This window comes from Convolutriloba macropyga, chromosome 7, assembly GCF_964194025.1.
Source record: "Convolutriloba macropyga chromosome 7, txConMacr16.3, whole genome shotgun sequence".
In the NCBI taxonomy this organism is placed as follows: domain Eukaryota; kingdom Metazoa; phylum Xenacoelomorpha; order Acoela; family Convolutidae; genus Convolutriloba; species Convolutriloba macropyga.
In genome coordinates this window covers 44,198,793-44,225,490 of record NC_134474.1, presented here as the reverse complement: position 1 = coordinate 44,225,490, position 26,698 = coordinate 44,198,793, and the positions used below count along the sequence as shown (strand labels likewise).

The 26,698-nt window shown below is 32.4% G+C and overlaps 2 protein-coding genes across 6 annotated transcripts in view; one reads left to right on the top strand and one right to left on the bottom strand.

Moving 5' to 3' along the window:
- LOC142342898 (arrestin red cell-like) overlaps window positions 1-26,698 on the bottom strand; it is a 553,550-nt gene that overhangs the window by 287,817 nt on the left and 239,035 nt on the right. The gene's annotated exons all lie outside the window — the stretch shown is intronic.
- The window catches only part of LOC142342896 (uncharacterized), an 81,382-nt gene that overhangs the window by 35,285 nt on the left and 19,399 nt on the right, over window positions 1-26,698 (top strand). The window contains exon 1 of one of the 2 annotated variants that reach the window (XM_075394550.1): window positions 18,887-20,861. The exons of the other annotated variant lie outside the window; for it this stretch is intronic. Coding sequence (XP_075250665.1) covers window positions 20,561-20,861 — 301 coding nt within the window. The 5' untranslated portion in view covers window positions 18,887-20,560. Of the gene's footprint in view, window positions 1-18,886; window positions 20,862-26,698 lie in introns of those variants that run through there. 2 annotated transcript variants of the gene reach the window in all.

Here is a 26,698-nt window from a genome sequence, read left to right as displayed (position 1 = left end):
GATTCCACGAAATTATATATGATCCTTGTTTGATTAACAAAAAAATATATGTAATCCTCAAACCCTTACCAAGAAACTATTTATCATCTTCGTTTAAATATCAGGAATCATACAGTTTTTTTCTTTCCATTCCCCGTTTAATTTTTATTGATGCTGCATCACATATGCGATTCCCCGGCATCACTTTGTGATACAAAAGACCGTGAAATGCAATATTTATGGGACGCTTGGGGGGCTCTAAAAAAGGGAGTCCTTCTATATGACTAAAGTGTTCACTGTCTCTGAAGTATAGTTTATAATAATTTATACAGTTAAACACCACTATATAAAAGTTGAAATGTCAAAAGTTGTCTGCACATGCGGTATGTTAAAAATAAACGCTCTTCGACTAAATAGAACGGGATTTTGTGGCAACAGTCAATTTTCTTTTGTCATGTATGGTTTCCAAGAAGTTTTATCAACGTCTGTTGAAATTGAAGATTTTAGAATTTTCCTTTCTTCCAAAGTTTTTTATGGTTCCTTTACCACATGATTTCTAGGAAACCATTTAAGATTGTTGTACTTGTTCTAGGAAATCATACAAATCAACTGTGGCCTAGTATGAAAACTAACTCAAATACCATCAATTTTGGAATCAAAGAAAATTGTATGATGGCTGAGCCGGGTTGTTTTGTCTTCAAGCTTAAGAGAAACTGTCATTATGAAAATTGTAGATTTCTATTATTATACAGTTGCGATGGATAGAAAACTGATAGCGAGTCAGAATTATCGAAAAAATGAATGCACAGAATTTTATTTCCAAGACAGCAATGCCATTTTAGGGCAACAATCGGTAAAAAAGCCAATAAAATCAATTAAAAGGCCTTTTACTCATTGAAATTTTCAGAAAAATTTGAATTCGTAAAAATAATTGTCCCAAAGAAGTTTTTTTTCCAAGTACTCACATTTTTCTTCTAAAATCTAGTATCTGCTATTGTGTCTATACTTTTCTTAATTTTTCTTGTCACGCGAAAACATTGTGTTTTATAAATACTAGCTTTTTACCTTAATATTTCCAAGAAAAATGAATTCAAGGAAAGCAACTGAAGCAAACAAAACATTTTCGCAGAAAAAATATTTAAAAAAACAAATCCATCGACTAATCAAAATGGTGCTATCCGATTATGCTGACAGTGCTGGATCTCATTTGACAAGAACTTGCAAAAATGATTGAAATTAACGGCAAAGCCGCAATGCCTATTTATATTTCTGAATCTGATTAAATTAATTACAATAGACGTTGGCATTAAAATTTTCTGGATCTTGTAAATTTACAACCATCTTGTTGCATGATTTACAAAACTTGGTGTAAAAATTAATTTGTCACCCTCTTCATTTTAACTTTTTTATGGGTTTAAGTTCAAATTGTTAGGAGGTTGAAAGAGAACGGCTAAAAACGAATTAAGTGTTGGATAGTTTTGAGATAGTTAGATAGGAAGCTGTGTCTAATCAACGAGAAAAGGCTAGAGGGATGAATCCTTCAGGAACAATTAGTTACTGTTGCAAATTCAGCTGATTGTTTTCTTCTCATAAATTTTCAAATCAGTGTGGATGATCACATGAAACTACCCGCTATCCATGCCACATGAGAAAACTTTTGTGCCGCCAGGATTGGATTGCATGTTGTAGCGGTTTGTCATATCTGATTATTTACACACAAACGTTCCAGTTTGGTTGCATCCACATTTCAAACTGAAGAAGTTAACCTTTAGAACCAATAAAATTTGCTAAATATTAATAGTTACCTTCATTTTTATAACCTGTGAACTGAGCTTTCAAATTTTTGATGGGCCATTCTATTGGAGCTACTGTTTGCTCGTTATGTCAATTTTTTCAACACCATTATAGTGATAGTGAGGGTAAACTTCTGGACAATTGTGGGTTGCGATCCAAAACCTCATAATTGATAGCAATCCGGTGTTCTCACTTGAACCATCTGCTCCATCTCGAGAGTCTCACTATGTTCTATTATATTGAGCTAATTTATATAATAATAAGCTCGATCTTATTATCACAACCTATTTATTACAGTGTCTACTCTAACACATCACAGTTAGTTGTGCATAATATCACCTCACTTTCAACTTCTGGTGAGAGCGTTATGCTGGGCACATAAGCTATCAGAGCTGATCTTGGCTCGTTATGTTGATTCTATGTCAACACCATCATAGTGAGAGCAAAGTGTGGGATCTTTGTGTGTTCCAACCTCACAATCTCTTAATTGATTACAATCCTGTGATCTCCCCTGAGCCAACTGGTCCAAATTGTGAGAGTCTTTCTATGCTCTCTTATATTGAGCTATTATTTCGAGCTCCATTTTATGATCACAATTTACTCACTAGAGTGTACTCTATTCTACTCCTCAGAAAGAACTATCAGAAGGTTTCCATGAGAAAGCATTGTCAACGGGCACGTAATCTTTTGTTTCATTATAACAACTAGAGGTGGCGAATACGATAAATCAATTTTCAACTGAAATTTCAATCGACAGGTTTTCTTAAGCGTAGTTGAATTGGTAGTGTAGGCTAATTAGTTAAAAATGTTGTTAATGTTTTGCGTTTTAGAAAAAGAAGAAAAAATAAGATGCAAAAGTTTTTGATATTATTTTTCTAGCTGAAAATTTGACAATTCCAAAAATCCCTTTCTACTAATATTATTGTATTTCACGAAATTTCCTGTGTCCAATTTTCTAGGGTTCAAAAATTGACATTCTGATTTTAGGATTCTGTGTTTTTGGAAAAATGTGAACAGCAACTAAAATAGCTAATTATACAGATCCAATCAAAAAGATTAATTTGTTTTTTGTTATTCTACGACATTTACGACGAGGCATTATTTTTTGAAGCACAAAGATATTTTGTTATGTAAAAGCTTTGTTTTGTTATTTTCTCCACTATAATTACGACGACCCATTTAATTTTTGGAATGTATCTTCCCTTTGAGAAAAATAGCTACAAACAGTTGAGCCCCGCGATATTTGTCTAAAAGATGGCTTGTAATTAACTAGACGGACATAAAGTTGAAAGTTTTTTTTACAATTATCACCATTTTTCCATTCAACATGCCATACTTAGTTAGTTTTGGTCTTCCTAGCCAATGGCAATGTAAAAATGGCAAAATTTGGTATGGCAACAAGATAAATTTTTCAACAATAGACTCAATGAATTCTTGGTGAGTTTGTTCAGAGACAAAAAAAGCAGCGGTGAAAGAAGATCGGATAAACTCAATGGTCGATGACAGTAAACGAACTAAATTTTTATGCAATGACCTTAATCCTGCTCCTAAAATTTGGCGATATATCCCCTGATCAGAATTGTTGAAATGTGAATTTTCATTCTGCAAAATCTTTTAAGATCAACTTTTTTTAATAAAAAAAGTTATAGGTTTGAAATATTGTGTATTGAGCTTTGTGCAAATTTGTTTAAAGTTTTTGTAAGGTTGTTGAGAATGCTTGCCATCGATTAAATTATTGAGAAATTTGTATCCAGTTCCTTGAGTTATTCTAAGAAACTAACATCAAAAACCATCGGAAGCTTAACTTTCCTGACGGATTGCAGCTAGAGTATAAGTTTTCGAAAATAATTTTTTTGTAACCATTAGACAAATGAAAAAAAAAAGATTTTATGATTCCTTTTGCCTGTGCACAACGCTGATCATGTGATCCAAAACTAGTTTGTACATGTTATGAAGTTTTATATTCTCCGAAGCAAATCAACTTAGAATTTAGAAATTTGACGAAATCATTTAAATGTAATTCGTTGGAGTATCCGTCATAACTGTCGGTTAATTAGCTAAGATATAGTTGAAAAAATTTGGGCTGGAAGGTAAAACCTAGACTTGAACGAACACTTCCCCCATTCTCAAAAAGCGTTAGACACAATTGTTTGAACTGATTCTTGTTATATGTTAGATGTTTCAACGTCTTCTTCACCCCGCCCCCTTAAGTTGTTCATTTTAAATCCCTCCTACCCTACAGTGAGAAGTGAGAAGACCTTAACACTAATTCTCGAAGCTGTACAAACACATTTGTGTTTATTTTTTAACAAATGAAGATTAATTAAGTTCTGTTTTTATAAATTACCGGTGAAGGAAAGGAATCCAATGGAAGGCAAGGGTCATTTAGAGTCTAGACGGGAAAAATCGAGGCCTAATCACATCTCTCTGAGGAAAAGTTCATCTCTTGTATCTAATTCTATAATCACGTAGGCAGGGCTAATGTTTTCACAGATCATCGATTTCACTTACAATAACGCGTAATTAATCTACTATTTCGCATTCGTTGTCGAACACACTAACCAGTCCAGCAAGAGAAAAAATGTTCACAAATGTGTAACATGGTCTGCTGAAAATAAAAGGGAGTTTGTATGCTCGTGTTGAATCTCCAAAAGTAGCGTTTTTGGGCTCAGAATTTTTTGGATAACATCAATTCATGTTTCTTTTCTAATAATTTATTGAAAAAAATTAGTTCATGTAATTGGTTACGGATTGAATGCTTTTTCTCATGTTTTTAGCTACCGTTGAAAACGAAAGTTACGGACCCGAACGAGAAATCCGAACTTTAACAATACTGTTTTCGTAATATTTTTACCCAACAAAGAGGCTCGGTAATGCGCTATTGCTCATAAAGTTCCGACCACCGCTCAATCACGTTTTTAACCTAATTGTCCACAAAATAACGAAGAGATAGAAAACTTCCCAAAGTTCACTTATTGTTCGAAAGTAATTGGATGGTTCATTTCAGAAATTGCTTCAAGCTCAAGCCACTTTACAAATTAAATAATAATAACCCATTACCCATTAAACGGTCAATGATACCAGTCATTATGGAGAGTAAGACAAGACAAGGAACAAAACCCAATAAAAACAACAAGCAGTACTTACGACATGAACTCAATGTCCATCTGTTTCTTTTTCAAAAAACTCATGAGAAAAGTCAAAAAAGCATTAAAACAAAATTAAATTTAACCAAATGACTTGTATTTCAGTAGAAAACATATGGGATCTGTCCTTATTGAGATCAATCAACGAGTAGATAAACGAAAAAGTCCAAGTTAAAATGATGTTCACTTTTTTTGAAAAAAAAATGTTATAGTCAGCAAAACTATGAGCTATAAACTAGAATTAGTGAATGGCTTCACTTAGACCTTAAAGCAAAGCATGACAGACTTGTCCTTATCCAGGATGTCCTATGACTAAAGAAGAACAAATATTGGAAAAAATCAAATCAACAATTAAATTTTGAAATAGTTTCGAAGAAAATGAAGCCATAATCTATTGACTAAAAAAGTTAAATACAATCAATTGCGCGTCTTTTTAAACCTCATTAATGTGCTGTGCTAATTTTCACTAATTTAATATCAATGCAATAATCGGACAAGGCAGAAAAAAACTCTCAATAATTGGAAAACTTCAAAAAACGAAAAAAATATTGAAACTGGTATTATCAACGCCAAAAACAAGTAATTTAAGATTAAAAAAGCATAGAAGACTACATTCATGTTCACGAAAAAAGTAGCAGAAATATGATTAAATTGCCATGTCTCAAAAACATTTATGTTTGTTAAAACAAAATTTTTAATTCGTTAGTCATAACAACCATAAATTTTCAAAAAAATAATAGCAATTAGATTGACCAATTAGAAAGCTTGTGAGTGAGACTATGTTAAGTGACTACGAAATATCAGAGCATACAAGCAAAACTCAAAAACTCAAAAAAAAATTACGCTAACGGTGTTGAGGCCAATAAAACCCTAAGCTCTTCCCTGACATTATCAAGTATGTTCATTGGCCTTCATTTGTGCAAAACTATTGAACTGCTTCTAATTGGGTTATGATTTGAAATCTTTCAAGTCTGTTATTAACTCGAGAATCAAAAAGACGAAAATGCTTTAAGAAAAAATTTTTGGAACTACACCAAACCTGCTTTGTTGTTGCTGTTTCTCCATTAAAACAAAAACGTGTGACAGATGGTACCCGAATAGCTAATGTGACAAAAACGTCGTTATTTCATATATAAATATTGGAATTTGGATTCTTGTCATTATTTATATGCGAAAAAGCGTTGTGTTTAATTGAAAAGCATAACTGAAAGCATTAGATAGTACTTTAGTGGCTCTATAGAAATTTGATTGTTTAGTTTTTTCATAAGACTACTAAAATAACGTTAAATGCTTCTAAAAGACTACTAAAAGAACGCAAAGGTAAAATTTTACATAAAATAATTTGTCGCAGCCATAAAAACCATGAGTTTTACCCAGAAAAGACAATGATTATTGATTTAACCTCGTTTGAACAAAAACGAGAACTGCTAGAAATTGAACCTTAAAATGAACTCAGACTTGCCTGTAATTGGGATGAAAAAAAAAAATGCCAAAAAACCCAAAACACAATCTGAATCCGTTTATTGCAAAAATTAACACTAGCCTTGCTGCCGCTGCACAGCTGTTAAAAAAGGATTTGCTTCAAATAATTGCTTTATAAGTTTTTCTGGCAAAGGACATTTTTATTATACCAAAAACAAATGTTGCGTTTTATATACATCAAAGACCGCTAAAATGTTAGATCTTGAACACTTTCTTAGAAACCGGAGGTAAAAAGACCTTCTTTCAGTAAACAAGCGGTGTGATAGCAGTTTTTATGTCAACACTACCTGTCAAAGTTGAAAAAAAATCAGCGAAACATATGTTTGATGCTATTTTTCTGCTGAATTTGTAAAATTTTAGCCAAAGTTTTAGTCAAAACCGTTGATTCAATAAGCAACTGTCCGTTATCTTCAAAGCGTTTAGACTATTTTAAACATTTTTTATTGCATCTTTAGCAAAAATGGATCAAAGTTTATGTAGAATTTTTGAAAACTGTGAATAAAACAAAGGAATTTACGATAACATTCACAAAGTTCTAAACCTCCGTAGCTCCACGGAAAAAAACGGAATTAAAAAGGAAAAGCAATTTGAATTTCTACGCTTCACAAGCATTCTAATGGTGCTTTTCACAACTATGTACCTTGAATATATCGCTAGGTGAAAATTGACTGAACAAAAAAACAGCTGAGCATATAGTTCCTCCCCCACTAAACGGAACAAAAATTTTAATTTTAGAGTTAACATTTGAGAGCAGAATGCTATTTACCATTATTTTATTAATTCTATCGTTTGTATTTAATGTAAAAATTCAAGATTGCATCCAGAAACAAGTTGGTGTCTGATCTTCACATGCTTAATTTTATTTCGCAGCAACGTCGTCGCATCATTATTTGCTTCCCTTTAAAGTTGAAGTTCTCAATTTTTCCCTCATTTCAAAGCATTTGCTTTTTATCGTCTAAAATGCTACTTGAAAAAGCTGAAACCGTGCAATGAAAAGAATGGCAGAAAAATGAAACTAATCACATTGCTGAAAATCGATTTTTAATATTTAACGCATATCCGTTGGCGGTTTTGCATCCTGTTAAAAAATGCTTTTATTACCATGATGTATTGACGCCATATATGGTATTACGATGAACTTAAAAGCATACCAGCGTGATGAAATTTACAAGAGTTGATAAAGGAGCGTTTTATATTATTGTTGAGATAGATAATGGGAGAAATATAAGTGAACTAAGCGAACGCATTCAGTTCATTGCTTTTATTGTTAGAAAACGCCATCTGAGTTCAATTAGAATATATTTAAAAGCACTTTTTCAGAGCTTTCACGCCGTTTTCTCATCATCCCGTAACACCACTTTTATTTTAAAAGCATCATGAAAAAAATTATAACTCTTTAATCAAGGCAGGCTGACAAAATCGATCAAGAAAATTTTTCTAGATTGAATGTTTTTGGTCAGCTTCCTAACGTAACTTCAAAACCAACCGGTTTGGAAAGCTTATGTCGCAAGATCTTTTAAGTCTTCTTTTATTTCAATTCACATTTTGCCCTGAAAACCAAAGAAATGAAGATATTTGAGCGACACTTCTAAAGAAAGTTGGTGGAAGTCCTTAAATTTTTCTCACCTGTATAATCTTTGAAGGTCGTTTTCACTTGTATGAATTGATCCTGCTTGACGGGTGTCTATAGCAAATGACGCAATGGTCGGTTATTATTACTCTTCTGTCTGATTAGCTTTTTGGAAAGATATTTCTGGCCGGTTCTTACTAGGAAGTCTATCTTTGCACTGAGTACAGACGCAATTTCTAAAAAGGAAAACAAAATATATTTTTGTTAAGGTTTTAATTAGGTTCTGAAGATTTTATGGCGATGTATTATATAAGCGGAAAGAGTCATCAACTATTGAATACAGAGGATGTTTTTTGACATTCAATTTTTTGACCATACACTACTGCAGTAGTTCAAATAATTTGGAAGCATTATTTCTTACCGGATTGAGGTTACTAGATCTCTAGATTCTAGTTACTCCACTTATCATTATCTTATAACCAACTAGTTGAGCCAGTGGAAACCTTCAAGGATATGTTCAAGCACGAGGTTTTATTCTTACCTGACCAAAGTAAGAAGAATAAAAACAAACAATAATGTGTGGAAAAAAGAAATAGACTGATGAAATGTGATTCATTAAACTCTTGATCTGCTGCATTGATAACCATAGTTATGTTAAACTATTTAATTAACAATTAAACTTCACTTATGAATTTATTTTTAATATGAATTTTTGAGGACCAATTAGGCAATTTTTCTGGTGTAATATTATCTCAACTTTCGTTTCCCTGAGCGAAGGTTCTTCCTTAGTTTCTGCATATAAAGCATTTAATACTGAAAATAATGTGTTTTTTGAAAAATTGCCTCTTCTTTCTGCTTCAATCTTAATTATGTAGCTTATCATTCACTTGTATACCATACAAGATCTACACGTTGAATTTATATTGTCAAGATAACCCTATTGAAAGTTTTTTAACCATTTTAAAAGTTATACCGTAGTTATACTGAATAATAATTCTCTATTTCTATAGGAAATGCGACATTGGCTGGTTTTTGAACCCATGACAAGGCCCTTTAGACTTGAATTGTTTGGAAAATGTTTTTATTGAATGTTTTTTCTCAGGAAGTGACTACTTTAACAGCTTTTTGTTCGTCATTTTTTGCTGTCTGGTTTTGCATTTAGTACAGATAAAACTTTCAGGAATAAAATAATTTCATTGCGTCATCGTTCCTAAAGTTAAAATTGATTTTGAGTGAAAAACCACAATTTTTCAAAGCAGTTTTTTCAGTCGGTCAAAATTTTTAAAATATACTCTCAGATTTAGTAGTTCTTACGAATTTTATGTGACTAACCTCCATATCGTAGTGACTCCAATATTTGGTTTTTGGGCAAAAAGACTGTTACTTCAATGTTATGAAGTTAATGGAGGCTTTTTTGGTTGCTTTTTGTTTCCCCGCTTGGATGTGTTTACTTAGCTTTTGTATTCAAAATATTTAATATATACGTTTTTTGAAAAGTCCTTTACTGCTTCTAATATCTGCTTCAAATTCATATATGTAGCACATCCTCTGATTGTATAGCGTGTAAGATCTAGGCATTCTTGTACAGATAGGTTTCTTAAATTTTTACACGTACTACATTTATGGTACTTCAAAAGGAAGAGGTTGAAAAAGTTTTTTGAACTGATTGCTTCATCCATCTTTGTTTTCCACGCTGCCAGTTGACTATATAAATGTAAACTTTATCTCAGTTGTCAAACTGTCGCTTTGCTTTATTTTATTGGTTAAATTTTCAAAAATAAAATGTTCCCTACGTTTTTATTTATGAAGTTTCGTTGATAACTTCAAAATCCATTTAAAAATAATTCAATTTCCTTTTCTGTTATCCATGGCCTCTGGAATTTATATGGTTTTACAGTTTTTAGCAGGAATTAAAAAAATGCTGGGTGTGTTTTGATGATATGAGTCAGAGCAGTTTTGAGAGGATCCTGTTGCTTGATTTGAAAAGAATTCATGGAAAATTGTCTCACCAGGCACTAGATATAGAAATTTTCCAGCACAACGCAGATATAACAAACAGCAAATGCTTCAGTTCATAGAACTAGTTCATATATTAGCAAATATTTCTCCTAAAGTGCATGGAAAGCGGAAAGATAGATGTAGTACACCTGCATATTAAAAAAATTATTCATGAACATTTCTCGAGTCAACGAAATGTTTATTGCGTTTCGGAAGAAAGTTATAGAGCCGGATGATGATAATGATTAGACACAATTTCTCTTTTTATCAATGTTTCCAACATCACGTTTGCTTTTATGGGCAGTAATCATATTTTATCATGGTGAAAATTTTGACAGACCTGTAACTGTTTAATGCTACATGGAGGCTTGGTAATGTGTGTTGCCGCATAGTTTTGCGACCCCGCTCTGCCAAGTTTTTGACTTATTAGTGCACCAAATGACGAAGAGATAGAAAACTTTCAAAAGTTCAATTACTGTTGTATGCATTTGTTGTGTCCACTTATTGTTGTATCCACTTATTGTTCCAACCCCTCTTGAGGGGGAGGAATTATATACTCAAATGGGTTTTTTTTTGTTCAGAAAATTTTGGCCGTATCAGGGTCCTCTCGTATCATTAGAACGCCCATCCAGCGTAAAATTTGGAAAAAAAACTTTTTTTAATTTTCGTTTTTTATAGGGAGTTATCGAGTTTTAAAGTTTTGTGAATAATAGACGGAATTAGCTGTTTTTATTCAGATTTTTGACCAAATTTTTGTCAATTTTGCTAAAATATGTTAAAATTATTAACTGTAGTGTTATTGATTTGATGTCTAAAGATAGGGGAGGGTTGCTGAATTGTTCGATTGGAGTTTTTTGGCTATAATTTAAGCTAAAAATCCGTACTTTTCCTCGAAAAACTGGTTTTTTAGCACACTTGCTTTAATTTGCTGACAGTAGACAACTTAGAACTGCGGCCATAATCTTTTTGAGCTCAAAAAGATCTATTTGTACTCTCGCTGGCTTTAGAGCCTCCTGGAATTTTAATTTTTGTCAAATTTTTTGCAAATTTAAACACGATAATTATACAAAATGCATTATTTCTTTTGGCAAACTAAAAAATTTTGTATAGAATTAATCTATTTTGCAACCATTTCAACTATTGAATGTTTTCTGAGACGCACAGCAAAATCTGGGCTTATTTTGATCTCACCATGGATCCTTATGATAAAATATTTTTTTTACAAAATATTTTTGCTATGTAAATTATTTTTTTTTAATGTAATATTTTTTATGTGAATTAGGGACAATAATTTCAAATCAGGGCATATTTAATGACAGATACTATATAAAATAAACGCGACCCAATGAAACGATATTATGTTTTCAGAGTTAAGCTTATGGTTTTTATGGCTCTGACCAATTGTGTTTTGTAAATTTTTTATGGAATTCTTGCATTTTGCTTTCATTTCTTATACTTTTGTTGCGCAATGACCTATTGTCCCCACTGAAAGATCCAGTTAGTTTCTAGAAGGTATAAGAGAACCTGGACATTTTTTTCAGTTGTTATCTAATGTCTGTCATGACTTGGAATATGTTTGTGTTGCGAAAAATATCTGAATTTTTGACCTTTGCAACTATTTTATCTTATTTCTCTCAACTTGGCACGCAGTCCTAGTAAAAACAGACAGAAACCGACCTCTTGTGAGTTATAAATTAGTGTTGGTAACAGTTTTATTTTCAATTTATGGTTTCTTTATTTTGATACTACGCGTTTTCCATTTTTTTTATTATTGATCATAATTGCATATACTATGAGTTCGTTTTTTTTTCCTTGTCGAGTTTTCAAATTATTGAATTTCCCATTAAGAGAAGAAATTTGAGGAAAAATTCACAACGCTGGAAAAAGGAGTATCTGGATATGTTAGTTGTTTTTGGTGAATAATTTATGCTTTTTGGGGTTGAGACACAGTTATCTCTCAAAAATTGTGGGTTTTTGCCCATGTTTGTCTTTTTTCGTCCCTGTACGCCATATACCCAGTACGATAGATCTTAATTCCTTTCCCAAGACGTATAACTCAACATAGTTAAAGGGTTCAGTTTATGGCTGTTTGTTTCAATGACTTTCAAATTAAATTAAAAAAAGATTTTTCATCTGTCTTCTTTTTGCTTTAGTTTTCGTCAACATGTAACTTATTCTCACTAATTAGAATTCGCAGTTATTTTTTTTAATGCAAGCCTCATTTTAGCGCTTGGTCATATGTTTTGACTGATTGCTTCGACCACTTAGTTTCATAAAAATTTTCGAGATTTCTATACTGTTCAATTTTGGTTTTCTTTTTGTTGTCATATCCAAGTAGTCCTTTTATAAGGAAGACCCGTTCTTTTTAAGACGAAGGGAAAAATGACAATTTGCAGTTGGTGCAGGTAACATCTTTTAATTTTAGTGCCTTGAAAAATGTCATGTAAAATCGTTTCAAGTTTTGGCTTCTTCACGTATTTGTTTTTTTTTGTGGGCTCGTGAATTAGTCTCATTATTAACAGGCCCATTAGGCTTCCTGAGGTGTTGAAACCTAATCCATTGCTATTTTGTAGGCCTAAGTTTTTTTGACTTTTAAAAATATTTGTTTTCAAAAATAAATTTGGGTTTTTGAGCTTCGTTTTTTAAATTATTTTTTCGGTCGATTTGTTGGTCAGGCCTTGAAAACACAGGTCGCAACCCGTTTTCAGTGAGCTATATTTAATCCCTATAACAGTTTATCTCCAACATTTGTTTTCGGCTTTGTTGCTACTGTTACAACGAGATTTCGAAAAAATGTTAGATTTTTATGTATTTGTTCATTTCACTGGAGTTTTTTTTTTAATTTATAACAATAATCGTTTATCCCATTGGCTTTGGAATTTTGCGCAATCAAACATTGAATAATGACAAGTCTATATTGATTCCTGTGTAGGTGTAAATGAACATTTTAGTGATTTCAATTGATATCTAATGACATTAATAACTCTGAAATTACTTGTTTTCTAAAATGGAAAAGCATTTTGGAACTTCACACTATTTGCTCTTTTTGTCGACCTGTTAACCAGTCACATTGGGGACAGCTCCCATATCCTTTCTAATGAGGTATAGTCTAAATTGTTTTGTATTGGTTTTTATCTGATGCGAGTTTGACTTTGTTATGGTTTCTTTTATTATAGACATAGAGTTTTGTTCGTAAATAATATCTGTTGTTTGATTTTTTTATTTTCCTTTCTAGTAGTCCTATTCACAATAATTTTATCGGCTCTCTAGCATGGCATTATCATATTTCATTTGTTGTTTATTGAACGATGTGTATGTTTTTGAAAGTTTTCTACCTCTTCATCATTTGGTAGCCAACTAAATAAAAGAATGTGGATGAGCGGGGCCGGAACGTTATGTGCGTACGCAGATTACCGAGCATCCTTTTTGTTGAATCCATTTGTTTTATTCATTTAAAAAAACTGCTTAAGCTTAAACCACTATACAAACGAAACAATAATTTGCCCATTATAACTGCCATCAAGGAGAGTAAGAGAAAAAAAACAAAAAAATCAGATAAAGCAACAAGCATTACTTACGACCCAAGTCATTGACTATAAAAACCTTCTTCAACACTTAATGATGACATCAAAACAGCATCAAACAAAAAATAAATTAAACCAAGTGACATGCATTTCACCAGAATAGATATGGGACTTCTTTTAAGTGAGAATAGTTAGAAAGTAGACAGAAAACACAAATGGCAAATTTAGAAAATACGTTTACACTTTTTGAAAACAATTAAATTCAAAGTCACGAAAGCAATTGGCTATCAACTAAAATCAATTGATGGCTTCAATTTTTTTTTCAGACAAAACTATTGAGATCATTCATCGCCCAGAACGCCATGCAATTTAAAAGAGGACAAATAAGGGCAAATTTGTAATTCCATCCGCTTACAAATTTTTACAAGTCGATTGCAAATTGCTGCGAAAAAGAACACGATCGACTCAAATTGTTGATAAAATGTTTGGAATAAGAAAAAAAATAATTGTTAGCAATAACAGAACATCTTGCTTCTTCAAGAGTTTTAAGTACTACCCTCTTCGCCTCTTTGCGGTACTCTGTGACATCGTAGATGGGTGATCAAGTTCTTCAACTAATTTCACGAGTTCATTGCTCGTAAGAATCATTTGGTATGAAGACACTCAATATCAAAATCAATGCATTTTTTCAAAAAGTTTTCTAATGGATGTCCATTTTTCTATTTTAACATAAAATATTCCTATTCATGCTTTTGAAAACCCAGACTAAACATCAAATCTTAATCAGCACTGAAAAAGTATTATTGCAAGTCTTGGATCATTAATGTAGCAGAGCTCTGTTTATGTCACTTTTTAGACTTGACAGGTCTTGAATCAAGTCTGAAGACTTGGCAAGTCTTTGACAAGTCTTGGCCAAGACTTGGCAAGTCGTAAGACTTGAAATAAGACGTGATCAGTAATGATTTGTCAATTTAAGAGGTGTATTTCACTGGAAAAGTACTGAAGAAGACTTGAAACTCGTTCCGGGCATAGCAGTTTAATTTCAGTGTAGTCAGAGACAACAATTAGGTCGACATTAGTGCCCATTTTAATGTCCCAGGCCCAAGCCATCTCTGATCAGACCGACTTGAATTGCACCCCGGGGTCATCTTGCAACCCAAATTATGGGGTCGGGAACGTGTCATAGTTACACGATAGTCTGGGCAATTGGTCGCAATAGGGTCTGATAAAAAATCAAGGCCTTTAAAAGAAAGGGATTTGTTAAGGCGCAACATGATGACGAGCGAATGCTCTATTGGGGACAAAACGACATTCCTTTGTCAACATTTTTCCAAATTTATTCAAATTCACAGCCAGGAGGATCAGTTTATTGTGATTGTGTCATAGAGTAACAGATAGGAAATAAAATAACGACTGTCAGATTCCCCTAATTTTTCCCAGCTTTTTAAAAATTACCGCTTTTTTAACAATTATTGGTCATGTCCTCTTTTAAAGCAATCTGAAAAAAATTGAGGCACAAGAGGATGGCATTGGAAGATTAGAAACTATAAGTTGTGTTCTGTTATTGAGCTGTCACTAATGAAAATGGCTGGCTTACTTGTCGTGAACTAGCTGATTAAGTTTCAGATATTATTTTAACTTTTGTGAATTTTTCACTTTTGCTATCGCTCAGAGATTGCTGTTTGCCTATGACGTTGGGATCCAACAGACAGGTCAGGCTCGAAATAAATATTAAATACAGGAAAAACTATGTGTTTTTGATAAGCAAATGTTAGGTATTATCAAACAACGCTTGGCGCTAGCAAACGATGTATAAAATGTTAAATACAGTTTAAAATGATATTAATTAACTCAAAAAATTCTTTTTCATGAATTTGCATCTAGTGTTATTTTCTGTTGAATAATTAATTGCAGAATAAAACAAAGTTTATTTCAGATCACAATTTCTTACTTGCTTTCTATTATTCTCCGACTTAGTCCACATTTGAGTCCTGAGCTATCAAAATTGACTATAGAGCTCAAATAACATTTGCGACCGAGATTTTATAAGGTAATAATGGCTGAAGTAGTTGAGCTTTTAAACGCGAAATGGCCTTTTTTGTGGCGAGCCTTTTTGTGTAACTTTGTGGATGACAGCTTAGATCATTTAAAGAAAAGTAAAAGAAAGGAAACAATATGACAACTATCAGAGTTCCCTATTTTTTCGGCTCTTCATTTTAGCCAGCCATTTTTAACCAATTATCTCGGAAACCGACGGTTGTTGCAACCGACCTGAAGTTGCCTACAAATCTAGCGTAAAAAAGCAAAAAATCTTTTTTCTGAGTTCTTTCTCCGAAAATTAGTTTCACTCAATTTCTTGAAAAGGGGACCCCTCTAACAACATTAGCAACTGATTCGAAATATTTGGCCCCGTAAACCTCATATTTCAATTTATCCTCGTTTTCTCTAAATGTTTCAAAGTCTTGAATAAGTTTTAAGTTCTAAAATAGTCTGGATTAAGAGATGACAAAAAAACTTGACTAAGCGTTAGACTAGTGGAGTCTCAAAAATTGAACTTTTTTAAATTTTGGTCTGTTTTATCATCTGTTAATCATCCATCACTTTTATATATATATATATATATATATATATATATATATATATATATATATATATATATATATATATATATATATATATATATAAATTAAACCATAAAAAAATTATTTCATCAGTAATTCAATCCAAAATAACTATTAGCGCACAAAAATTTGGATCACAATATTGGTATGAAAAATATAAACAACAAACTTAAAATCCTGAATATGTATTCATCAAATGCTCAATCTTCTTCTGTAAATGCTACATTAGGTCACTGCACAAAATTGTCATGGCCTAAAAAAGCAATTCAAAACTTGAAATGTGAACATTTTAAAAGTTTCTCGTCATTATTTTGCTAAAACAACTGAAAAGGTATTAGTTTCTTTTGATAAGGCAAATTTTTTCACTTTCATTGAATTTAAAAAAGCAATTGTCTAATACTTTCAGCATCATTACATGATCTGATCTACTTACTTTAGATTTTTTCCTATCTCATCGACCATATAGATAGCGTAGTGAAATTAAAATGCTCATCTTGGTACACAACATTTGTTTTTCGCCGTTTTCTAATTAAAAACCAAAAAAGAGAAATTTTTGGAATTTTTTTTTTCAAAGTTTTAATTTATTTTAATTTTGAGAAAAATCACCAATAATATCACCAATTAGCCCTATAGTGGGTATCAAGGATGCATAAAACATTTCAAAACTAGATTTTGAGGTCATCTTTGAGTTTTTGATGTTGAAATAGAAAATAAATTTTAATGTTGACTTAATGTCTTCCCCGTTGAAATAAAAAATAGATTTTAATGCCGATAAGCCCGAAGTGAGAATGAAAATTAGCCTTATAATTTTTTTGCGTAAATATTTTCTAATCCCTTTTCTAATAATTTTCCTTTTCAATTTTCTGCCTTTTTTAAATCAAAATAGCCTTTTCTGTCATCCCTAACCCTTTGTGGGTACTGTTCATCTCTTTGTTTACCAATTGAAAATCGCTGTTTCCGAGTTGAAAACTGCAAACAATGCGCGGATTGCCTGTGTTAAGTGGCAGCTTCTATCTAAATTCAAGAGCTAAAAATGTCGAGAAACCGTGAAAAAAAAACTTTTGTTAATTGTTTCAAGAACTTCTAAGTAACGCGTGGAGAACTTTGAACAATGGGTTCAAATTATTAGCATATTTAATTCAAAACTTTTTTTATCAAAAATTACATGCCTGGCGATGAGATAGAGTCGGATAATAATCTGCTTCTCAGACAGTATTCTGTCAAATTATATTTCTACTGCCTCACTCATTGAGATAGATATTTGAAACTCGTAAACACAATTCTGCTTGCTTAAAAAAGTGTCGTTGTTCTCCAATTGTCTATCGGTGAGTATTCTTCCTCACCACTAATGGTACCAGAAGAAACTATATCTTTTTAGACTGCGTCAATCATTTCAGTTCTGAGGAAATATACTTATTCTATTTCAATAATCCAATTTCCTGCTTAAATTGTTGAGAATTAGAATTTCAAATTGTAATCATGACCCATTTCCTGTCCATTATTATGATTTAAACTTGATCATCTCCTTTCTGTCTCATTTTAATAGGGTTACGTCACGTGCAATTTCCCTTTTTGACTTTGAGTCCGTCCTATTCATTTGACCACTTTTCCTCCACTCGATACCAATCCCACCCTAATCGCCTGGAAATAATTAACAACATCCTCCCTTTTCTAACCATTCCCTCAATTTTGTACATTTTTCCTCATTTATTCATTATTTCTAACGTCTGAACGGGTTCCATTTATTTGGCCGATGGTAAAGTGAGCTAAAAATGGCTATAAATTCAGTTTGCTGCGTAATGAAAAAGGCAACACTTTCAATTAGATCGGAGAAAAAAGACAAACTTAGATAGTAAAAATGATTTTTTTTAAAATATATGCTAAATAATGACTGTTGAAAATTGATAATTTATTGATGCCATCTAAACCCTGTCTAATAGTTTACTACGACAATGTAGAAATTGTCCATTAGCGGCATTTGAATGCCAATTGTCATACAATGGCAATGTCTTAAATAACATTTTCGTCTTTCTATCAGTCAAAAACTTATTATTCATTATTTTCAAAAAACATTATTTTCTTCTAGACAAACAACCCCCCCCCCCCACCCCTCCCGTCACTGGAAGGAAAAAAATCAGAGCAGATATTAAAATTTCCATTGATCGTTTAGAAAGCGTCATATAGCAAATAACCTTCTTTTAAAAACGGATTAAAGGTTTCAATATTTGCTTCAAAGGAATATTTTCTTATTATATTTTGGTTTCGTAAACATGCGTAAACTTTCAAGACAGCATTACTTTTTCTTTGTTCAATGTTGTACGTACAAAAAATTGTTTGGCTACTTTTGTTTTCGGCGTGAAAAAGCGTCGATTTAAAAGTCAGTGACGCGACTTTTCATTTTTTTCATCACGTGGTTGTTTTCCACTATTTTGTCTCGACCATTTTTGTCCTTCCGCTTTTGTTTTTTGTTAATTTGCCTAAAAACGGAAATGAGTAAGGATTTGAGCTACATTTAATTTTGTGCATTTTATTACTTAGCCAAAAAATCATTACTAGCTAAGGATATCCGTTTTATGCTTCAAAAATTCATTCAACTATATCAGCGTATTTTCAATTTCCAAATTTTTCCCTAATTTAGGGGAAATCATATTACTTTTCACTTTTTGTTTGTTGCGGGGTCTTGTGAAATGTGATATTGTAAATTTTATTACTTTTGCACTTTGGTGTCTTGGCCATGTAGTTGTTCAGGTATTTTGTTCTGTTGTGGGGTAGAGGGCACACATTATAGTAACATACAAATGAGAATTGCAGTGAGAGATATCGGGACAGTTATACAAGGGATTTAAGTCCCCGTTTCAAGCTAGTTTACCATTTTACGATACCCCACGTATTCCGTCTTCACTTTTTACCCTCACGCAGCTTGCCCACTTGCAAACGGAAGACCCCCGCTCGCCCTTGCCCGATCTTTAGTTCACTCGAGATTAAAGCTTAACCCTATTCCCGCTTTGTTTTCCCCAATTTTGTCGCTTTCAACCCGTTTTAGCCCAATTATCTCTATTGTTTGAGGGTCTTCGGGTTATTTGGATAAATATAGAGAGAGTTCTTATAAACAGCTAGGGTGTTGAAAGGAACCTTTAACCTTCAAATTTAATTGAATTGAAGTCTGTTCGATTTGTAACAAGTTTTTGTAAGTCTGCTTCTGTTAGTTTTCAATTCAATTCTGTCTCTTTTTATTTGACTTCCGGAAACCGTCTGAAATTTTGAACTCCGTCTGGTTGGTCTTCCGTATATGAAAACAGCTACCTTCCTAAATAGGATCTTTTTGCCACGCCGTAATAATTTGTTGCTCATTTAGCGAAACCATAGAAAACGAGCAAAAACATTTAAAAAAACCTTTAAAAAATAATTGCGCTAACTTCAAAAAGATTTGTTAAAATATTTCGAAACTTTACGTCAAATTTTTACCAAAATGTTACCCGAAGAACATACTCATAAAATCAGTACGCGCTGTAGTATAGAATAAAACCCTGTCTCATTTACACGAAGGGTACAAAATTCATTCACCCCTTTGCATCACATTTCATTTATTCCAAACCCCGCAAGGCTTTTCTTATCGGGCTTCCTCAATTTTCCCTCTGCAAATTTGACTTTGGGAGAAAGTGGGTTTTGATTATCCTTTCCGCTCGTTATTGATTGTTCAGATTTTGGTCGTGCTTTTGTATTGAATTTGTACCATCAATCTGCATAACGCATAATCACCCCCCTTCGTGTTATTTCCTGCTCCTTTTTTATTACTTAATTTTCCCCCTGGTTTTAACTTTGGGATGTTTATATCGTTCAAAACATGACATTTGCAGATTAATAGATGTTATTTTTATAAAATTATGCAAACTCCACTCTCATTTTATTGAGGACAATTTACTTGTTTCACTTTTTTTAATCCAGCCTGAAAAATTGCTATTTTTTCATCAAAACAAATAAGTTGTGACATTTGAAATCTCGTTTCCCATTGGCTGAAATACAACTTTTATGAAAAGACTGAAACTGTACTCTGTTCAACGTACAATAAGCGAAACAGTGTGAATAAACTGACAATTCTGGTAAACATTTTACCAATTTAAAGCGATCTCATTTACCAATATTGGAAAAACTGTTTAATCTCAAATTTCAATCGTAAATTAAATTTGATTCATCTTTCTTCTTCCATTTCTGCTTCTTCAGAATTTTAAAACTGCATCTGCTCTTTTATTCTCCTATAAAGCGCTCCAAATTTATAACTTTTTCTATTATCGGTTTGTTAAAATCGGTGACATTTAAACAATCCCATTACTGCATTCTTCCTCCTTTATGTGGGTCATGTTACGCGTTTCTAATTTCGGCTGCAGTTATTTTTTCCATTAACTTTTCCGTTTGAAATCTTTATTTTTGCTTTCATTTCCGTCGAAAATGAAGCAGTTTTCACAGTGTGAACTAATTGGCACTCCAAGTAAAAACTGTACCAAAATAACCCACACTTCGGCTAACAACAACATAAACATAAACAACAACAACTCTAGCGAGGATGATGATTTGATATTTGTTTCACAGTCTAGGTGTGAACAAACTTGTAACTGCAGTGCAGTTGAAAAGGCCTCGGGTAAAGAAGGAGCTGATTTAATTAGTACCACAACCACCCAGCATATTCACATTATGTTTGAATCTGACACTTTTACAGAGCAGAAAGACTCGAGAACTATACAAAGTCCAGGTAAGACAGGGAATTATAAAGTTTAAAACCCTACTTCTATCTCCCAACAACATTTGAGCCAGCTTTTCGATACAAATAATTACATTTTATGTTCGTTTTTTCATGTGGAAAAAAACTTGAAATATCTCCCTAAGGTTCTGATAAAATTTTTTGACAATATATCACTGTATGTACACTATGCAAAACCATGTACGGGTTTCAAGTTATTGTTACCAAGATTGTATTAAGACCTCTCCGCTATCACAATATTAGTATTTTTTCACAATATTTTTTGAAAGTTTCATTTTATTTACAGATTTCCGATTTTTAATTGGATAATCTCATACTCTGGCAATTTATATTTCAAACAACATTATTCTCATATACTATCCCAGACTGCTTTAATTACTCTGTGACACAGAACCTTAAAGTTAGACATTTGCTACTAACAGAGAAATTTTCTACCCTTACTTAATGATCCAAAATCAAACTGAACTATTTCAACTGAGCGGCAATAAGATCAAAATTTATCGCAACAAATTCTTGAGCTACTAATTCTTGAGCGACAATATAAATTTATCACGCATTGATGTCTTCTTTAATTTCACTGTTTGGGCATTAGAAAGTTTATAGAAAGATGAATTTAAGTAGTTTATAAAAAAAGTTATTTACCGACAATCTTTAGTTTCTACCAAGTGAAGTGAAACTTAGAACAGCTTGATAAGAAACTTATTAAAACATGGCAAATCTTGATCAGATCTTGATATATACGGACATGCAAAATCTTTGCAAGAAATAAGATCTTGATGAGAGATTAAGCAAACCCTCCCATTTGAAAGATAATGACTTTGAATGAGTCAAATATGAAATTAAAAAAAATTGTTCTTTGTTTTCTTGTTTTCTTAGGTTAAACAAAAATATGTTTTATTTATTTCAAGTTTCTGTCAAGATCACTAAATATTTTAACAAGACTTCTTCTTGTTGAATCTTGCTATGATCTAATAAGATGAGTTATCAGAAAAACATCCTTTTTCAAGTCCTTGATAAGGCATTTGAAGTTTAACCAAGGCAAATATTATCTTGCAAGCCTTGTGTTTAAAATTTTGTTTCATCTTCACTTCGATTATGCTGTCTACACCAAAAAATTATTTATACCAACCAACTGTTCTCTATTGATAACCAAACATTAGCTCTAAACAACTTTGATAAAACACAGAAAAAAAATTACGTAACAGGAAACAGTTAAATCGAAACTAAAAACTGGTTATGCTTGCCAAATGTTTCAAATCAGCTTAATTGCTATAAAATATAATTAACTTGATCGTTAATTGGCGCTTGCATTTTAGTTGCTCTTGGTACTACGACTGGAGGAAACGCAATTGCCTAAAATTCACAAATAAATCTGCAAATTCACTTTTAATGCCAAACAATAGTTGTTGATATTTGTTGATATAAAAGGATGTGATAGTTTTCAACATAACTTCAAAAATACCTTTTAGCTAGATTTGTTTCGTTAAGATTAATTAATCCACTGAAGAAAGGAAATGTTTTGTAACCAAAAGTACGAATTGTGTTATGTTGCAAAGCAAAGCAACCAATACTTTACTTTCTGAACTCTCAGTAATTTTATTTTCATAAAACGCATTTGACCTGAAAAAAAAAACGCTTTGTTTCGATGATATAAAAAACATTTTCTCGTTTTGTGTATCTATTTTTGATCTCCTTGTTGATCTTTTTTTGATCTAAGTAAGCGTGATTTCAAGGTGTTTGTCTTTTCCAAAAGTTCACAAATATGAAAAACACAAAAACATACTTAAGGTTTTTGAATATATACCTGACAAGCGGTCTACGCAATTATAAAGAGAATTGAGAATTTTGTTTCGAGTTCTGGAATTGAATATATTTCAATATATACAGTAAAACATATCGCATCTGAAAATTGCTATAAAATGTTTCCATTTTCAAAAATCACTGTTAAATTCTTGTATCAGTATCTAAGTTTTGTAATTTGTAAAGATTTACTAATTTTATGGCGAAAGAGAACCCGCTCTAGTGGTAGAGAACGCGGACCCTCTATAGTGTCTCCCTATGACCTGAGTTCTTTCTTTTATAAATACGTTTTTCAAAATCTCAGTAAATTGCAGTTATGTAACTAAAGTAATTTTTGCTACCAATAGTTTGAATTGATTGATTGCAACAAAGAAATATCCTATTTTTGGTATTGTGGATTTCTGACTCCTTTTTGTGTGATTTCTCCAGGCAATCAGATAGCTTAGTTTTGAGTTCAATGCAAAACTTTATTCTAGTGTTTCATTTTCGAAATAAAACTTTACTTGTCAGATCAAAAATAAGATATCAGTTAAAAGGCATTGGACATTTAATGTAACTTTTGTAATGAAGAAAGTCGAAACAAATAAATCATGCGTGAATTGTTGTTAACAATTTGTTCAGCCACAGTTTCGATTGATTCTTTTTACCTTTAGTGATTGTCAGAAACAATTTTTAATTACCAACCGCCATCTAAAATTTTGGTATGTAGGTTAAAAATACAGACTTTCATATAAGCTTCACAGCTCCATATGAGGCATCAAAAACTTTCACAACCTGTGCAGTTTTTGTCATTAATTTAGCCAAGAACAGATAAGTCTTTTTTTTGCTTTAACATGGAACGAAAGAAAGAATGAATTTATTTCTTTGCGCAAGTATCAAATAAGTAACAGCAAGTACAAAAATAAACGTAAATATTGACTCGTACAAACATGATCAAAGTGGATATGCAACGGGGTATTTAAACCTACACGCCCTGCCCTTAGAGACTCTGTAAACTAGGCAGTAGGGCTATTTCAACAATCATATGAACATATTCAACATATCATATGAAAACATCATATGAAAACATAATTTCAACATACAATATGAAAGCATCAAACAAACACGTTCTTTGAGATAACTTTGAATGAACGTTATTTGTCATCTAACATTTTAAGAAGTGATGGGAGATGTACAGCAGACTCTACATTTTTTAATTTTTTAATTTCATTGTTGCCACGTGGGCAGAAATTTGCTGCACAGTTTTAGTGAAATGTGCGTTTTTCGGAATACTATTTTGCAGTCACTCGTTGCGTAGTATTTTCTCTGATATTTTACTTCTATTTTTGTTCAAAGATATTTTTAGTGCGAACAAATAATTTCGTGTTCAAAAAACAGAAAACAGATCCTCATTTTGTATTTTAAAAAATGTTGTTAATACAACAATTTTAAAGGGACTATTGACTATTGAAAACACTGTTAATCATTTAGTCTGAAAAACTGAAATTTTGAGGAGCACCACTAAACGTTGGAGCTGTTGCTTTACTTTGGTGTTATTGCAAACGAACATAATTTTTCTTAATGATTTAAAGTTTTTTGAAAAAAATTCAGAAGTCTGCTATTTGCTCCTTACACCCCCCTGCCCACATTCCTTTCCTCTCCCGCTCCTCTATTTCCCCCTTTACTGACCGTTATCATGTAAATTACACCACTCTGCCTAACCTCCCATTTCAGTTAATCAACACATACTCCCTGCACCTTGCCCCAACTACACCGCCAAGTTCCCGTTACCCTCGACGCAGCTGTTTTAAATAAAAAAAGTTATGATTTTTTTTTTAGTTTTTTCATCATGTTCTAATGATATTGGGCTATATACTTTTTGTTGTTGCTCTATGTAAGATTTTTAGCTGCTTTTTTGAAGTTGACTGAAGAGTTTATTTTGAACAAGTCTTCGAGTTGATTTCGGTATTCTAGTGGCTATCTTTTTTCGCTAATTTAATCTCTTGCGGAATTTTTCAACTCATTGTTCACCCAACTGCTATGCAAAAAATGTCCGGGATGATTTTCCATTACCCAGTATCGGCTTTTCATTATATTTTTCGCTGTCAAAATTATCATCACCTGTAATTTAGCTAACTCACAATTCATTTCGCTAAAATTTGCTTTCAAATAATCAACTTGAGTATCAAGTGATTTTAAAAAGATCAAAATCGTTTTCTTTTCATTGAGCCAAGCATTCTGCTGAATTTTTGAGAGCCGGAATTTCATTTAATACTGCAGGCGCTTAACGTCGTTAGAACAATACAAACTGAACAAATTCAGCAGCCCTTTTTTGTCTGTGAAAGTCACGTTGTTCGTTGATTGCGAATTCGAGTTTGAATCAATTAAGGGTACACGACCAACAAATTTTCTCCAATTTGCATTTTTATTGAATCAGATGATGAAAGATTCCGTGCGCTTTAAAGTCTATTCATTCAATAGTTCCGCCTTAAATTGAAAGAAAGAGAATTCGGTCTAAGCAAGTTTGATGAATTGTTTGGCCTTTAATTTGAAAGGGAAATAAAAGAAATTCTGATCAAACATCTAATTTCAATTTAATGATGAGTTTGTTTTAAACTGGCGCTGAATTTGAGCAGACGCAAAGAACAACAATAAAAACATTGCTTTATGAAATTTTTATGACTACACTTTAATTTCGCCTGTAAGGAAAGGCGGAAAAAATTGCTGCGGGTCGTAGAATGTCATTTCCAGTTTAAATTGAATTTGTCGGATTGAAATTATAAAATGGAGGGGGGGGGGGGGGTTGAAGTTTTTTTTCGACTGCACCTATCTGAATAGATTTCGGATTATGACAGGTGTTATTTTGACTGATCTTCATATGTTTATGAAGTTTAAGGTCAGAGGGAAAATAAAAAGTTCTTTCCTAGTCATGGAAGAATGTACTCGACGAGTAATCGATATGAGTAAAATTAGGTTCAATTTACCCCCCCCCCCCCCCCCCCCCCCAACCTTCAACTCATTGGGTCTTTTCATTAAAGTCGAACTAGGTTGTGAAAACTGCGTGCTTGTCGCTTTCTTGTTTGCTCCATTTAAGTCTTTTACTGTGTTTCAAGTTTATGATCAGTTCCGAAACTTATATGGTTTTATTTATCAATGTCAAAGTAAACAAATTACATTGTATATCAATCAACTTTTTATCACCCAAATTTTTGCCGCCGCTGTTTCCTCGCAATTTTCTGCATGGTCGATTGCAAAGTGGACTCCTGTACATGTAAAAACCCAGCGCTAGACAGTCAATTACCAATGAAAGGGGTCAAAGGGTCAAATACATTAACAGCGGTCAACTGAGGCCAAAAAAGGTCGTTACACATGTACGTATGAATAAACACAGAACACAAAATTTTTGCAGATTTGTAAATTGAGACAAAAATACTAAATTTTTCTTTAAAAACCAAGTGAGTACTATTTTGTTACCCAGTTGAATTTATCGATGAGATGGTTTTCGAAGATGATTTTTACAAATTTTGATCTAATTATGTCCCCAAAATCAACAAATTTTAAATGAATTGATTTTGCTTATTCCTCAATGGATCTTTATTGCAGCTATCAGGAAACAGAACTTACACAGACATAACTAGGAAGACAAAATTCTAGTTTTGAGGACAAAATATTTTGAGAACATTTCCAAACAAAGATTGAGAATGGCAAATTCTTATACAAATTAGGTTATTTCAAGTTCAACTCAACATTGTTTCCAAAATATTTCAATCGCTGTTTGGGTTCAAAGCCATGCAACTACTGCTTGAAGTAGGTCTTCTTATGACTTGCTCTTTATTATAAGCAGTGACTTTTTTCACTTCATGGAACAGCTGCAATATTCTTTTACCTCCTGTATTGATTCAGCAGGTACATGTTTAAATCGTGTGTTAGTGTCTTGTCAGATTATGCAGAATATATAAGTGAGCGATTTATGCTCCTATTTACGTCGCCTAAACGTTTACAACCAAGACAAATTTATGACTACAACTTTCCCTTAATAGCGGATCACT